This window comes from Falco peregrinus, chromosome 11 (assembly GCF_023634155.1).
Source record: "Falco peregrinus isolate bFalPer1 chromosome 11, bFalPer1.pri, whole genome shotgun sequence".
NCBI lineage: Eukaryota > Metazoa > Chordata > Aves > Falconiformes > Falconidae > Falco > Falco peregrinus.
This window is the reverse complement of record NC_073731.1, coordinates 648,969-665,235: the sequence shown is the minus strand read 5'-3', so window position 1 is coordinate 665,235 and position 16,267 is coordinate 648,969. Positions and strand designations below refer to the sequence as shown.

The 16,267-nt window shown below is 35.7% G+C and overlaps 1 protein-coding gene across 4 annotated transcripts in view; it reads left to right on the top strand.

Annotated features, from left to right (window-relative positions):
• RALGAPA2 (Ral GTPase activating protein catalytic subunit alpha 2) overlaps window positions 1–16,267 on the top strand; it is a 136,206-nt gene that overhangs the window by 8,418 nt on the left and 111,521 nt on the right. For all 4 annotated transcript variants that reach the window (XM_055816543.1, XM_055816544.1, XM_055816546.1 and 1 more), the window contains exons 2-5: window positions 548–658; window positions 1,323–1,372; window positions 12,365–12,422; window positions 15,404–15,447. In XM_055816543.1, the coding sequence (XP_055672518.1) occupies window positions 548–658; window positions 1,323–1,372; window positions 12,365–12,422; window positions 15,404–15,447 (263 nt within the window). The remainder of the gene's footprint in view (window positions 1–547; window positions 659–1,322; window positions 1,373–12,364; window positions 12,423–15,403; window positions 15,448–16,267) is intronic.

Genomic DNA, 16,267 nt, shown 5'->3' with positions numbered 1-16,267 from the left:
TGTTTTGCAAGTACCAGGTTTAGAAAATTAGATTATTATTTTTCTTAAGAAATAAACTTATTTCAAATTTTAAACTAAGTTAAGGCTTAGGAAAGTGATGCACGCTTGAATTTACATTATTTTTTAAAATTAATTGGAAATCTGCTGCTTTCTGAATTGATCTGCTTTTCAGATAAATTTAAGAACTGGATTTGCAATTTGCATACAGAAATCTTTGCTGTTGTGCTTGTTTCCTAACAGTATCTGCTTGTTTTGATGGTATAGAAGCCATTTGTTTAGATAGCTAAGACACACCCCACCTTTTCTCTTTTCTTTTTTTTAATGGAAAAAAAATGAACCTAAGTCACACTGCAGACTTTCATAAATTAAGTGAAAATGGAGATTGGCCTATTTACTTGCAAGTATGGAATAACAATTTAGTATAGAATATTTAATGAAGTCACTAAAATTGTTCTATATTGCATTTGTTTCATTCTGTAATACTCAAATTTGCATGAAAACAACAATCATCAGCTTTCTAATACTGTGTAATAACTGTTCTTTTCAGATATTGTGGATGGAAGTGACCTGAAGCAATTTTTTGAGAACAATTATTCTCAAATTTATTTTATATTCTATGAAAACTTTGTAATACTGGAAAATAGCTTGAAACAAAAAGGTAAGTTTTAGAGTTTTGCCAGCAATTGAGTCAGTTTTCCCTAAATTCTGTTCTCAAAATTATTCCATTAGAGCTTATCTAATGATTATATAGTCCACAGTTAGCTGTATTTGCATTAATAGTTTCATGCAGTACAGTGTTAGTATTAATAATTTTAATTTTTTGGTATCAGAAGAGATGAGTGAAATACTGCTCTCTGAAATTTCATAAGTAACTGAAAAGAATTCTAGATACGTTTTTATGGCTGAGTGTCATTTCAGCACAGAAATTGGGTATTGTGCATTTATATACATATCCTCTCATCTGGTTTTGAAGTACTGAAGGCCTTCATCCTACAATTAAGCACATGTCTGTTCAGGTGAAACGTTGTCAGAGATCCACAGAAAAAAACCTCTGTGTTGAAGATATGTTGGTAGGAATAGCTGTTTGCTTGGAGACGAGCCCAGTAACAATGCTTTGTGGATCTGGCGCTCTAGTTGTCCCTTATTCATTATTGAGAGGCAATGAAGTTTGGAAACATCTTGCTCTTTTGATATTAGATAAAGATGAAGAAAAATAAACCAAGTGCAACATCTTTGACTTCAGTTGAGAAACAGCAGCATAATTTTGCTGTCTGTCTTATACCGTATACTTATAGCAAACAATATTGTTTTCTGTCTTGCAGGGAATAAATCACAAAGGGAGGAGCTGGACTCCATTCTCTTTCTTTTTGAAGTAAGTTTTCCATATAATGAAATTTTTTTATTTTATTTTAAATCTCGTCATTATATGCTTACTTACACCTTACAGTGAGGGGTGAAATCATATGACAGTAGGTGTCCATGACTATACAAGGTAAAAAGCAGAAAATAAATAGGATGTGCATTAAGTAGATAAAACAACGATAAAAATTGTATTATGCAACGGGAATGTTGCTTGAGTGAATATCCCAAGTTAAGAGATTTTATTAAAATTACTTGAAAGTCATACAGTAATATGATCTGTCCTAAGGAACCGAGGATCAGCTCTTTGAAAATGCCCTGGGTTTTTCCTGGAGAATTTGGTAGCAAGTGATCAGTAGTTGCATAGCTTCTGTTGGGCTAAAGCTTTCAAAGTAGTCTTTTTTTTTTTTTTTTTTTTTTTTCTTTTTTAGATTAAGTAAGTTCTGTATTTTATGGAGGGCTAGTTCAAAACAGCAGTACTTTTTCCCTATGCCTTGTCAGTATGAAGTTCAGTGTTATGTTTATTTTGAATGTGTCACAGCAGGAATTTGGGCTGTACTCCTTTGAGATGAAGGCATCTAATATGATTACAGTATTTGGTCTTGCAGCACAAGGAAAATAAAAGGATAAGAGTTGTCAACTACTGCATATCAGTTTGATCTGAGTCTGTGAAATGTTAATTTAACTTTTTTTTTTTTTTCTAAATTCAGTGGAGCATCTTTTACTTCCAGAAGCATATCTTTCCCAGCAGTGATGGTCGAAGCATTTGCAGTGTCTAGAGAGGAAATGTTAGCTGGTTAACTTCTGCATAATCAAATTGGGATGTCTTTAATTTAAAGAAGAAAAGACTGTGATAGATCATTTTCCAAGGGACCTCTTTAATTAGTTATTACCTAAACATATTTATATGTGAGAAAATATCACTGGACCAGATGAAAGCCTAACATATAAAAAAATTGTATAGTGCATACCTGAAGTCTTAACTCTACTTGTCTCTGAAGTCAAGACATCAGTGGTGCCTTTAGTTGTGGTTTTTTTTTAATAATTCATTAGGTAAACAATTAGCCTGATTTCTTTAAGGGTACACACACACATCTTCTGTTGATTTCTCTTTTTAGTTGAGCATTGTATCATATAAATGTTATCTTTGTTTATATTTTGGCTTATTTTTTGGTAGGAGTGGTAGAAAAAAAACCCCAGACTTTCAATGGAACTCTAGAAATTGAAGCTAAAGCAAAGGTTAAATGTTCTCAACTCTTATTCCTCCCTTTAAAAATGGAAAAAAACCCCATCCCAACTCAAAACTTTCAGACATATATGGCTTTTTTTTGCATTAATGTGTAGTTTGTCGCTAGAATAATATTTATACTACAATAAGAATGATGCTGTTTAGCCTAACGTGCTTGTAATGTGAAAAATGAGCATGAAAATTATTACAGGAAATCCTGGATTTTTGTCTCATCTTCTGCTTTCTATCAAGTTCATCTCCCTTTTCAGGTTCTCCCCACCCCCTCCCCCCGGTCCCGCATTCCATTAACCTCAAGATTCATTTTCAGGCTGAAATCTGAAAATCCAATTGTGCTTTTTTGCTACTTATGGTATTGGTAAAAGAGTCTGCTTTAGGATTTTGCATGAGGCAGTGTCAAAGAACATGAGCTTGTATATCTGCTAGGACTGTATTTGGGGAAGGAGAGATTCTTCCTCATTCTCCTCCCTCCCCACCCCCCGTGAAGAAGGTACCACCACATTTACTGAGCAAGGCTGTGCAATTTAATGGGAGCTCATTAATACACTTACTCTGTGGTCTTGAATAAGTAATTAAATTTCTGTGGCTGTCATTGAATGGAAAATAGCTAATGCTTACTCACCCGGTTAGAGTGAATAAATATGCATTCCTGTGTCTTGAAAACGGGTGGCTAGTAACCACTCCTTTAATACTGCTTAAAAACATCAGGAGAACATACTATACGAAGAAGAAAAAGATACATATTTATATATGAACAAAGTGCTGCTTTGGGTCCCAATTGAGGAGAATTATATTATAGCCTAGTCACCGACAGTTTTGAGGAAGAAGAAGTTGTTTAATTCACCAAATTTGTGTGGAATTTGGTGCAATCCCCTTCATGGTGTTTATCAACTGGAAGTAAGTTTGCAATCCATTTATAACTAACACTTGATAACAATGCATTGTAGGAAAACAGCTTTTTAGAGGGGCTTTTAACACAAATCAAGAATGCATCAGCCTGAACACAGGGCAAGAAAAAATGTAAATGCTAAATAATTAAAGATTCATATTGTAAGCCATAGGAAACAAAACTAATTGATTGTTAAGCCTGCCATATTTAATCTGATGTCAGCATGAGCCAGAGGTTTCCTGGAGTTTTCTTCTAATTAGCTAAATAGGTAATTACTTAACATAACAAATCCTGAATCCAGGTGCTGAGGGTTAACAGTTTAAAAAATCAATAAAATTATTTATGAAAGGAATTGACTTCTGCCTTTTCTGGTACAGTTTGGTGGGTATTTTGCTGCTGTTCTTGTGTGTATATTAAGCAAAAGTAACAAATGCCTTGTCCATTTTATTTCAATCCTCTGAAAACTAAGTTGACTCAGTTATAATGTGTAGGATTAAGACTTCAATAAATCGGCTGCATGGCTTGGCCACTCAACAACATGAAACAATGTATTGATCAAAGAAGAAATATTAATCAAAAGGGAGTAACATGAAAGGTTAACAGTTAATTTTGTAAAGTGCTTTTTTACAATTAATATTGCAGAGTTCTTGCATGTAGTTTTATATTCTCCAAAGTGCTTTGGCCTTGTCTTTTTGCAAATAGGTACTAATGAAATGATACAGCAACTGTAATTACCTATATTATTTTCTCCCTGTTTCAGCTAAGAGGCAAAAATAATGTGAAAAACAAATTTGCTTTTTGTCTGGTAAGGCTTAGTTACCTCTAGATCTGCAGTGTATTTTCAGAACATGTTAATGTTTCTTACATCACTATTCTCTGGATTTGAGGGCATTGTTTGTTATAGCTGTCTGCCGAGCACTGTTACAGAAGTCACAAAAGGTGCTTTACTTTATGTAAGTTTTCTACATCCTGTAAAAGTATTATGCCATCACCTGACTGTGAAAGTTTTGGGGTTTTTTTATAATATTGTATTTTTGTCTTGCAGCATCAGGTACTGATTTTTCTGACACCACATTCTTTTTTTTTTTGCCTCTGCAATGAAATAAGAGCAGACTGACAGTTTTGATATAATACTTAGATCAATTTCTTTCCATGCTCTATAATTATGCTTTATTAGAAGTTTAAACCAGCCACATCTCTTATGCTGATGCAGTCATAAAATTCATTACATTGATTTAACACATTCACTGTATGAAATACTGTATTAATAGAATTTTTCAGATACTCCTTCTAATGTGTAAAGCTTCCCAAAGTCACTTACAGTAGCCGCTATTGTTGCTAGAAGTGTTTCAGATATTGTTCAGGTTCGCTGCAGTTCTGTAGATAGCTAAGAAGGTGGGTTAGGTACTCCCGCCTCCCTGAGAAGATACATATGCTGAAAGCTTCTCAGTATGGGTTTGTCTGCTTGTTTATTTTTTTTTAACCAGTGAACATTAATATACCATAAAGTGCCCTTGTGTTTCACAGGTCCTTATTTATAAGAGCATACTGTGTTTTTCATATAGCTTGTACAAAAAGGTTTGTTTATGCTGTAATCTCTTAATTTCTGTAAATCCCTGTTTTGTGTAGAATTTATGGTTCTTGAACTTGGTGAAAATGCGGGCGGTGTGAGTCCCTGGGTTTGGACACAGAGTAAGCACAATTTTCAAACCTTTTTCTAAAGAATTTGCAGAATTATAACTCTGGAAAGATACCTAATGTAACTTACACTGGCCTTGCTGTGATTATGCTCCTAAACCCTTTTATCTGTCAAGCCTAGCCTTCCCCCGTATTCTCTGGCCTGCTGAAATGAGGAGAGGCTAGGTGTGGTTATAAATGGGAACAGAGCAAGCTGTCTGTTTTGACCTTCCTTAGAAGTTCAGCAGCAAAATGTTAATGTATCATTCCTAGCTCTGGAGTATTCTGAGTATGTACACAGCAGGTGGATTTAAATATTAAGTGGATGTAAAATAGAATATAAATGCGCTAATAGCCTCTGCAGTGTTTGTATTATACACACTCAAATTCATGGTCTGCTTTGGCTTTTGTAATAACACTTAAGTGTTTTTCCAGAGAATGATAATCAATAAACTGTTAGAACTTGCCTGACCATGCTTTAAGCTCTTTATGTTGTAGCAGTAGCTTCTGGTTTTAATACAGTATTGTTGTCCTTAGAAGCACATCTAAATATAAACTACAAATGGCCACATACTCAGAAGATTAAGATGTGGTACAAATCCATGGAAACGTGGATTGGTCTGCTATCAGAATGTGAATGTAACGATTACAGAAGCAGCTGTATAACCTGAATTTATTATTGCAGATGTGTGCAAGTTACTTGTTCTGCAAATGCTAATGATAATTCAGTATAGGTTTATAATTGGCTATAGTCTGTTAGGAATCCTTTTGAAAAGTAGATTACAAACCATACATGGTAAATACACCGCATCTGTCAGAGGAACACCTGCTATGGTAGTGGATGACCAGATAGCTCTATGCACAGACACAGCTTAGGAATATACACTTCTTCTTTTGTACTGCCTAATAATGCACATAAATACAGATTTTAGAAAGAATAACTTTGGTTCATTCTGGATTAAGATTGCTGTGCATATTTTAAATATCTAATTCTTTCACCATGTTGTAGGTCTACTTCATGTAGACTACTGTGTGAATTAGCAATATTGGTTAAGCAGCTTAAAATAAATCTCAAAAGCCAGTGGTGATTTTTTGCAGGTCATTTTCAATTTCATAAAAGCCTACATCAGTGAAACTTTTCAGTACTTTTGGATTTGTAACTCTTTTAGAAGATTTTAGTACTGTGTTGCTATTTTTTATGAATGTGCAAAAGAATGATCTCTTATACCTGTAGCATTTTCTTAGGGTGGTTTGCTTATCTTAGGATGTTGCTCCTAATTACTTGCTACATTTTGAATAAAACTGAGTAAAATTGAATTCTGCAGAATAAATTGTGTATTGCAGCTGGCCAATGTGAAAAGTACTTACGAAATTCTTTACAAGGAATAATCAAGTCAAGTTATTGTGGAGTTCTTATTGCCACAGGTCCTGGTTTCTCATTTCCTGGGGTTATCCCTTTTATTTAACTTTTCCCCTTTATTTAACTTTCTTGTTACTATTTGCATTTTCCCTATGTCTGTACAGCTCAGTGGCTTAATTTCCCCATCTGCAGGTTATCTTACACTTGAAATCAAATTACTATTAAGAGTTGCAGTTTTGAATTCAGGTTATAGGTTCTGTTACAGCTTTTCAGTTGGTTCCCTCTGCCTACCGTGATTACCAGTTCCACTGTTTAACCTCGAGTCTGTCACACAGACTTGGTTGGTGATTCTCAGGCTCGATAGAGTAACAAGGGCTTATTTGTTTATAACAACAAAATTGCGTATAGCCCTTTTTTCCTACACATAGAAAATTACTTTTTGAACCGGTTTGTTCTGCCATAATTCTGATTGGTTCATCTATTATTGCTCTTTAAAAAAAAAAAAAAAAAAGATGGTATTGTTACAGCATTCTGTTGTAAATTCTACCTATGTCTCATATGTTTGACTTCAGAGATATTACTGTTTAATATTATGCCTAGGGCAAGAATAAGTATCTCATGTTTTGGGCAGATGTTTTCCTACAGCGAATAATTGTAAATAATTTATTACTGTGATAAATGGAGGATCCCTTTATTTAGATTGAATTGCTGCAGGCATGCTAACTTCATAGGGCTTCTGGCTTCACCTAAATTGGTAAATAGTAGCTGGTGGAAAATTTATAAATTACTGCAGATTTTAGTAGTTGAATGCTGAAACTCTTCACCACTGTTTGGAGATACCACCAGACAGTACTTGAACATAGAGACATAGGAGAGCTATTCTACATTTGACTTGGCTTAAAGTAAATCCACCTGCCAATGACTAATAGAAACTCCTTATTATGTACAGGTTGTATTGAAAAAGCTATTTTTTTCCCTCAGAATGCATTCTCCTGGAATGAACGTTATGCTGAACTTGTCATTGACATTACCTCTGAGAGTATGTTCAACCAGCAAGAACACATTTTTACTTGTTGTTTAATAAGAGACTCTGCATGGCATGTTACAGAACAGCTGCTTATAGTTCTGGAAGGCAGAACAGCAATGCTTATCATTTCACTTTTGTGTAAGTTGAGCTGGAAAACATTCAGGCTGTAGGGATCTTCAGTGTAAGATTTAATAACAGCCTTAGCTTTCTCTGTGTTCTACAGCAGGGTAGGCAGGACACCTTAATAGGCACAAAGATACCAATCATTGTATGATTCAACCAAGTTAGCAAAAATAAAAGACTACTTAAAAGAAATTTCAGAATTGGTTAAGTCAGAGTGAATCTGTTGAAATACAAATGTTGGTATTTTATTTTACTTTGATAAAAGAGAGAGATATCTTTCAAAAAGCAGCATCATGTGTAAACTAAGATTTAAACTTAACATTATTCCTAGTCATGCAGGAAGTCCAGAAGAAAAAGAACTATGGATAATCAGTTAAAAGAACTGACAGATACCCTGATGTGTTGATCAGTAGTAATACCTAATTTCTATTTCAAGTGTGCTATAATGGATTACCATATAGATGCAGCAAAGCACTAAGCATTAAATAGATCTATGTGTTTTCTGAAAAAGCAATATTATTTCGCACTGTGGGGTTTCTTAAAATATTTCTTATTAGTGTACTGTGAAACTAGAAACAAGATGTCAATAGCCAGTTTGGATTCAGAGCAATATTGCTAAAAGTCTAGGCTGGAGTGGAAGAAACTATCATTTGTTTTATAGGAATAGCAATATGTGGGTTTTTTAGAAGATGAGGGGTTGGGAGGGTGTAGAAAATATTCTTGGAAAGCCAAGTTGAAAGGACAACAGCCAGAGCTTGTTCATGACTTAAGCAGCATTATGGTGTGCTGTAATACCATCTTAGTCTGGGGACTGTCACGCACACATGTGAATATTACTAGTTAAAAAGCATTCTAGCTGTGACTTTGAACTAACCTGTAACATTTGGAAGTTTTTATTTAATAGTGTAGACTTTTAATAGTGATAACTTATTTTTGCATTGCAGGAGCAAATGTGGACTCCGAATTTACGTTATTTATATTCATTCTAATCTGCTGCAAAACTTTCATTTCTTCAGTAGATAGCTGTGATGCTAGCAATCTAATTTGCCTCTAAAAATGACTTCTGTTTGCTGTTTTGTAGTGATTAATCACATCTTTTCATTTTTTCAAAGTGCATCCACGTTGGTTTTTTTTTTTTTCCTCTGGTTCTGAGATGCTGAAAAGAACTGCATGGGAAGTGACTTAAGTGTTTTGATTTTTGCTACATGAAAAGATTTTTGGGATATGGAAGCTTTCCTCAGATAGGAACTTCTGTCCTTTTACTATTTCTTTCAACTGTTGAATTGTTTTGCTTCAGTCACCTGACCAGGGTGTTTGATTCTGCTTCTTTATAAGAGAAAACCAACTGTGTTCTTTCCTTCCTCAACCCTCCCAGCTTCGTACAATTTCAGAGTTTAAGTTTGTTTTTCCTTCTGGTGGTTGTACTCTGTAACAGCATTTGTTTTCCAGGTTTTCTCTGGGCATAACCTAGAGTTCATTAATGCTTGGATGCAAAAGTTGTTATAAGTTCCTTTTCAAAATGGGTCTTTTATGTAGTTTTGCCACCTTATCAGCTTGTACTTTATCATAGTTCACTCTCTGGTAGTCAACTTCGTGTTTAAGTTTAGGTGGAATTGTGTAACATTGAAGATGATGCCTTTACTGCATGCCATTTTACCACTGGCCTTTCCCAAAGAATGGTTAACGTGCTTCACATCTTGCAGAGAGGGTGTAGTAAAACCCAGCTTCCTTCATTGCACTGTTGTGTTTTAAACAACTAAAAAGTGGTGGCTATTTATTTTGATCCGGAATCAGTTGGGATGTGTGAACTGTGCAATTAGTCCAAGAACATTGCTGAAGCTCTTGGGAAATAGTTATTGTTCCTTTTGGCAACTAAGGAAAATGTCTTTGTATCTCATCGGATCGCTTTCAGAAACATTCATTCATAATACGTGAGTATGGCATGCCTGGTGTTTAAGTATGCATCAGACATTTAGTGAAGTAGAGGTATATTTTTTCTAAATGTAATTTTTGTTTTACAATAAAGAATTTGACTGTAACATCTGAAATACACCAAGATGTGCATTTTCACTAGTGGTATTACCAGATCTTAAAAAACATCTAATAAAACATCCTGCTACAGAAGTGGTACTTGATGATTGGCTTTTTTTTGATGTTTGATGCAATTGGTTCTCAAAAGTTAGTGTTTTGAAATAAATGAGAGTTTATATCCAAAGACAAGCTGAAGGTATCTTTTTAGTGTGGCCTGTAAAAGGAAGTTGGTTTTACTTTAACAATCTACTATAATTCTTACAAAACTTAAACAATGGAAATGAAATACATGTGTGTTTGTCTGGTTTTCCATAACAAATGTGAAGATGTTTGAAGGTTCCTCCCTGCAGTGTATTCTGTTACTTGAATCCAGATGGTTTTTTTGTTGCCAGTTTGTCTTAGGGTTGTGTTTAATGGAGCCTTTTCTTGAGGGCTTTGGGCATGTGGTGTGTGATGGGTCTAATGTGTGCCTGCATACAGACCAAACTCTGCATGCAGAGTGCCACTGCTCTTGTAGTCACTTGAGGTATTTATAATTTAGGTTAGAAGCTCCTTTCTGCCCTGTGCCAAGTTAAGTAAAGATCAGTGTCAGAAATATTCTTGTGAAGTGGTGGGCTGCTAGTACTTTAATATTTAGATGGATAATGATAATTCTTTGTCTGTGGATCCTGCAATCTGATTGGCAGAAACGTGGTCTCTAACAGGTAAAGCCCAAATGTGAATCATGGCCTCATTTTTAGCCAGTTGGATCCTTCATCCCAACCGCGTTTCTCCTGCCCATGGATGGGGAGCCAGACCTCTGGTCACCAGCTGCCCGCTCCTTTGGTCCCTGCTGCCACAGTGTCCTGGGGAGGGAGCTGTGGGAGTAATGCTGAAACAAAATACAAGAACGTAGAGGGGATGTGCCCAATTTATATTTATATTCTAAGTAAACTTTTAGAAATGCCAAATACTATTTGAGGGGCCTGTGCTATGGTAAAGATGTGAAGGAAGGCCAGTCTGTCTGTGTGACCTGAGGTCTAGTTCCCTAAGTCTATGAACTTTTCATGACTTCCATCTTCTGCCATGGAGAAAGGAATGTTCCATTTTCAAAAAGACTCTATTCTGAGTGTTGTGTATAATTTCTGAAGCACTTTGTTGTCAAAAATAAAAAAAAGTCTTACTTCATCTCTCAAGCATACTGTTTTTAACAGCAGTAATGATTCATGTGTTGGCCGACTCTGAAGGATAGCCTAAAATGCCATTTCTTGCTTTCCTGGCTGTGATGCTTTATTTCCTCTTGAGAATTTTTACATGCAAAAGACCAACAAATGGGTCACCGTTGCTGATTATGACTCATCATTCATTTTGCATCCTGCATGTAGTATTTATGAAAACTTAATGGCGCTTTGTTGTGTAGAAGTTTGTTCCGGTGATTTTGTTTGATAATTACAAGGAGCTCTGACTGCTAGTCATTTATAACGTTGTTTAATTAAATTTTATTTCCAAAAGTAGATGTTGAAAACTAGTTTCCCATTTAAATGTGTCTTATTAATTTCATATTTCAATGGCTGAAAAGTTGTAAGATCCAGACGTTTTTCTGTGAGATCTACATGAAAGTGTATTTGTTCTCTCACTTAAAAATTCGAGAGGCTGAGCAGCAAGTTAGCTATCCTGTACTACCAATACACTTACTTGCTGAGCCCTAGTCTATACTGATGATAGTTTAAAAAGGAGAAGAAAGTGTGTCTTGGTGCCTGTTAACTTAGTCCTTTTAAAAGCCATATTTACCCAAGTAAGAGCCCCAAATAGTTCTGACTTACCCAGATTATTTAATAGTGTTACCATGCAATAAACTGACAAAGAGCAACATTTGGTAGCTCCAACTCTTTTTTGCAACTAAGATTATAAGGCTCTGTTCAGGAAAGCACTTAACACATGCTTAAATTGCTTTGCTTTGTTGCCCCTGTAGTGTAACAAAACCAAGGTGGAATGGGTTTGACCACAACCTCTTTCTTTGTTTGATCTGCCTCTGTTAGGAACAGTCCAAAACTACAGAGGCAGGCCACTACATATTATTCCACATAAGTGCTTTATTAACTGCATGTGCTGTGAATTAAATTAGTCTAGCTTTGTGTAATTTGGCTCAGTTTCACTTACCAGCTGAAAACAAAGGTAAATCATCTCACAGTAAAAATAACTGCACCACTGTTCATCTCTGCCATAGCTGGGAGATCAGACCCCATTAGCTGCTGAAAAGACAGACCTAAGCCACAGGAGCTCAAATCTGGACTGTATCAATCTAGCAGTAGTCATTACCAGACACTTCAGAAAAATGTAACCCAAAGTGAGCTGCTAAAAGAAATCTGTAACTTCTTCATTAGAAATCAGTTTATATTCTGGAATACTAGGGTTTTGCAAGGCAGTGGGAAGGTGAAGGCGGTTCATGACAGCGTCATGGTATTTATTCAGGACCATTCCAAGTATCTTTCTCTGTAACAAGAGAGCAAAGTAAAGGGCAGGAGTCCTTACAATGATACTTATCTATTTTTTATTGTGTTCTCTATGTATATATTACCATTCCATTTATGTCTTGTGTATTAGTTTCTCTGTATCCTCTGAATGAGCCAGTTTATTATGGAAAATTTGACTATTTAGTTTTGTTTCCTGCAGAAAATATTGCAGCTACTGCCCGAGCGGATTTTTTATCGATGGCATTTTCGCAGTATAGGTAAGAAGGAATGGTTTACAAACATTCTAGTACAAATAAAATCAAGGTTCCCTGATTCTGCAAGTCCTGTTAACCACAGAATCCCTTAGTACTGACTCCACAAATCCAGTACTTCCAAGGCTTGCGGTAGAAAATTCTCGAAGCATGTGGAAAATCTTTACCTGCTGTAACAACTCTGTGTTCCTTGTTTTGTGTGGGTTTGGTTGCCTGCTTCATTTTTATTTTGCATGAATGCTCTTTAGATTGTTATATTCTTGTATTTACCCAGGGTCCTCTTCCCTTTTCTTTCATATGCTAGAAGCTTTCAAGATGGTAGGGGTTATTAAACCAACACACCTCTTTCTAGTTAGGTCTCCCTTGGTGTTCACAGACTAATACCAAAAATTAAGATTGAGGAGGGTTGTGGAGTCTGTATGTGACTCTTGCAAATTTGCATTATGATGGTCTTTTGCAAGTGATCATATATGAGATGCCTGTATAAATTCATAGTAGTAAATACTGCTCTTTGTCTAATGGTACTGTGTTGAACTTGACCCTTGCTGCCTCCTGGAAATCTATTCTGGACAACGTAGCTGTGAATAGGTGGCTGTGTGGTAGTTGAGCCAGGCTGTGCTAAAATAAATGCAAACTGTGGGACTGCTGCAGTGAACAGGAATTTAATTTCTTCTCTGATACTCCTGTATTCTCTGTGCAGATTAGTTCGTTAATATTTGTGAAACGCTCAGTTGTCAGGCTATTTGTGGGAGGTAAATGAGGAATTTTTGGTTTAGAGCTGGAATAGTGAAGGAAAGCGATTTAAAGATAAAAATACAAACTTTTTAGTAGCTCTTTTTGAACAGTTTTTCTTTTAATCAGTTGTCCATAATTTTACTGGCCTTTATAAGTGGGATTAGGAATACACGGTGTTTCTGCAAGTTTGGCACAGCTGTCTTTCACTGATCCTCAGATAGTGGAGGATTTGCCAAGCTTCATGTTAGGGTACAACTTTGGACATGACAGCTATGGATGGCACTCACTTGGTCAAACTGAGAGACTATCCGTTCTCCCCCCACCCCTGCTCCTGTGGTATTTGCTGTACATATTCTGGCTTCTGGAGCAAGGGAAGGAATAGGAGGAGTCTGGCAGAGAGAAGTCTTGAAGTTAGGTAAAGCTCTTTCCCGCCCCCCCCCCCCTCCCCCCTTCATCCCCTCCCCTTGGTCTCCTGTCCATTCTATGTGCTTTGTGGGGCAGGTGTTCTGACAAGGCTTCACAAGCATGGAACTGAAGACTGTATTGCAACACATGCATTAAAAAGAACAAAATGAAGTTGTCAACTTAGTTAAGCACATGCTTGGGGTGCTTGGCTTAAAGCCCTTAATGTTCTGCTATAGCTGCATAAAGATAACATATCTAACAGGGTTGATTCAGTCATTCAAGAAGTTTGGGAATCTAAATAAGAAAAGCAGGATCAGTTTTTCTGATAAACTATTATGTTTTTTAGAAGTATTCCTATAGTTTGTATAGGACTTTCAACTAGATTTTAAAATTGGATTCAAACATTAATGCCATGGGGAAAAAAAGTTTTATAGTCTTTAGTTTGAAGACAGTTAACTCTTCAATGATTTAAATATTCCCTGTGGTCTACAGTGCTTGTATAATGAATGTTTTGACCTTGTGGTCATATACTGGAGCCAGAAGACAAAATTTATTATTCTCTTCATTTGGCCAGATAGAATAACGTTTTAGTCAGATGGGCACAGAAATACTGAGAGGTGAAATACATTCATTTGGATAGTCAAAACACCTTGAAATCCCATGAAGTAGTTTAACTGGATAATTTGCTCTGAATTAAACATCTTTAGTTTGTCACTACTTTGAAAATGTGCATTCTGGATGATACTGAAGTGGTCACAATGTTTTGTAGGGGGTCATACTTTTAAGTAGTACCTTTCCGTTGTTGTTTGATTTGGTTTCCAACATACTTTCATCAGCTGCCATGTTTTTCATCAGAACAAGAATTTGCGGTTGCAGAAGAAATGAGTGGAAGTTTAAAGGTCAAGGAAAGGGCTGTTACCACATTTACAGTGAGCACCAACAAAGATAAAAGGAGACATCTGCTTGACCATTTTACTGCCATTTCATCTAGATTAGTCCAGAACAAATTGATATTAGTCAGTTGTTTTATAGCTAATATATTCTTAACATTTATGCTTTCCTTAAATACACATATTTGGATAATTTTTTGGCTGTGTCCAAGAAATGAGCTACTAAATTTGGTGGTGCAATTATTTACAGCTGTACTTTGTGATTTATCTTTTGCTTAATGTTCATGTGCATTAATATGCATTTGCTATATATAGTAATAATTTCCATTTAATATTGTGGAAAAATGGTAAGATCTTGAGAGAAGGATCACATTTAAGGAAGGTACATAATTCACAAATCCAGAAGAAATAACAGCCAAATGCTGTATAATGTTACTTTTCTCAAAATTGGATTAAAACCATTTTTTACCTGAAGCATTTGATGAATAATCTCTCTCTGATTCTGGGGTCAGACATTTGAAGTTAAGGGCAGTTAGCCTGGTATTTCTAAAACCAGAATGGAAATATTTTGCAATTTTAATAGTTATGTTTTATAGACAGGAATGTAGTATAGATTGCTAGCATCTTTTTCTTACCATTGTTCTCGATGTTAGCCTATACGAATGCATTAATCCCACAAGATGGACTTCTTGATTTCTCCAAATCTAGTAGAAGTTGTCCCCAACTGAAACCAAAGCACTTCGCTGTAAAGTTACATTATATTTAACCTTACGATAATTGTAAATCAAATCACTTCAGGTTTTTTCACCCCATAGCTTTCTTCTTAAAAACCAGCGCAGTAGTCACATAGGAAATTGCATTAAACTAGCCTTTCCTGTAGTTTTTTTAAATAAACATTCTGGTGGAAAGTAACCATCTTAGTATCTGATATGTGCCTATTTAATTTTTCTGACCTAGGGTCGATTCTGAAGAAACTTTTGCACAGTGGAAATTCTCTCAAGGTATTTCTTTAATGTATTCATATTTATTTTTAAGTCTTATGAAGAAGGTTACTTCACAGTTTTCTAATATCAGTGGTTTTCAGATTGCTAGGCTTTGTAATTTGACTTATTCACCTTTTAATCATAAATTTTACTGTTGTAATCCTAGATTATTTTAGTATTTATCATCTTCAGTTATTTTGCTGTTCCAGTGACCTTTGTAAAGTTATCTGGAGAGGTATCAATATGTTTTGCTTAATACGTTATTTTTTTCAGATCTCTGTAGCATTAAGTATACAGTATTAAATGTATTAGTTGCTTGTTTGCCAAAGAGTTTTAAATCCATTTTTCTTTTTCTAAATACATTGCAAAAATTAAAATTGTATCTTGTTTTTTTTAAAAAAAAAAGTAGTAAGTAAACTTGCTGCATATACGCTACTTTGTTTTTGCATGGTGGTTTTGTTGCATCTCAGTTTTCATGAGGATCTGTCTTCTGGTCCCAGGGATGTTGAGGACAGTAGCTTGTTCTGATGTCTGTGGGGCCAAGATTTCAGACTTCGCAGGGTACAAAGTATTGGCAGCTCCCTGGTTGTGCGTTACACTTGCTGTTGTACTTCCAGAGCCCCGTTTAAGATTGAATCTTGAGTCTAGCAAAGATGCATTTGGCCCCAGGACCTGGAGGAGTGGAAATACAAATTTTTAGCCTCTGAAGTTGGAGTGGTTAATGCTGTCTCCTTGGAGTGCCCCTGTCTTGGGTACAGCTTGCTCCCACCTTTCTCTGCTCATGATTACATTAACAATGTGATTACTCTTGGTATGATGGAAAGACTCACTAGCACAT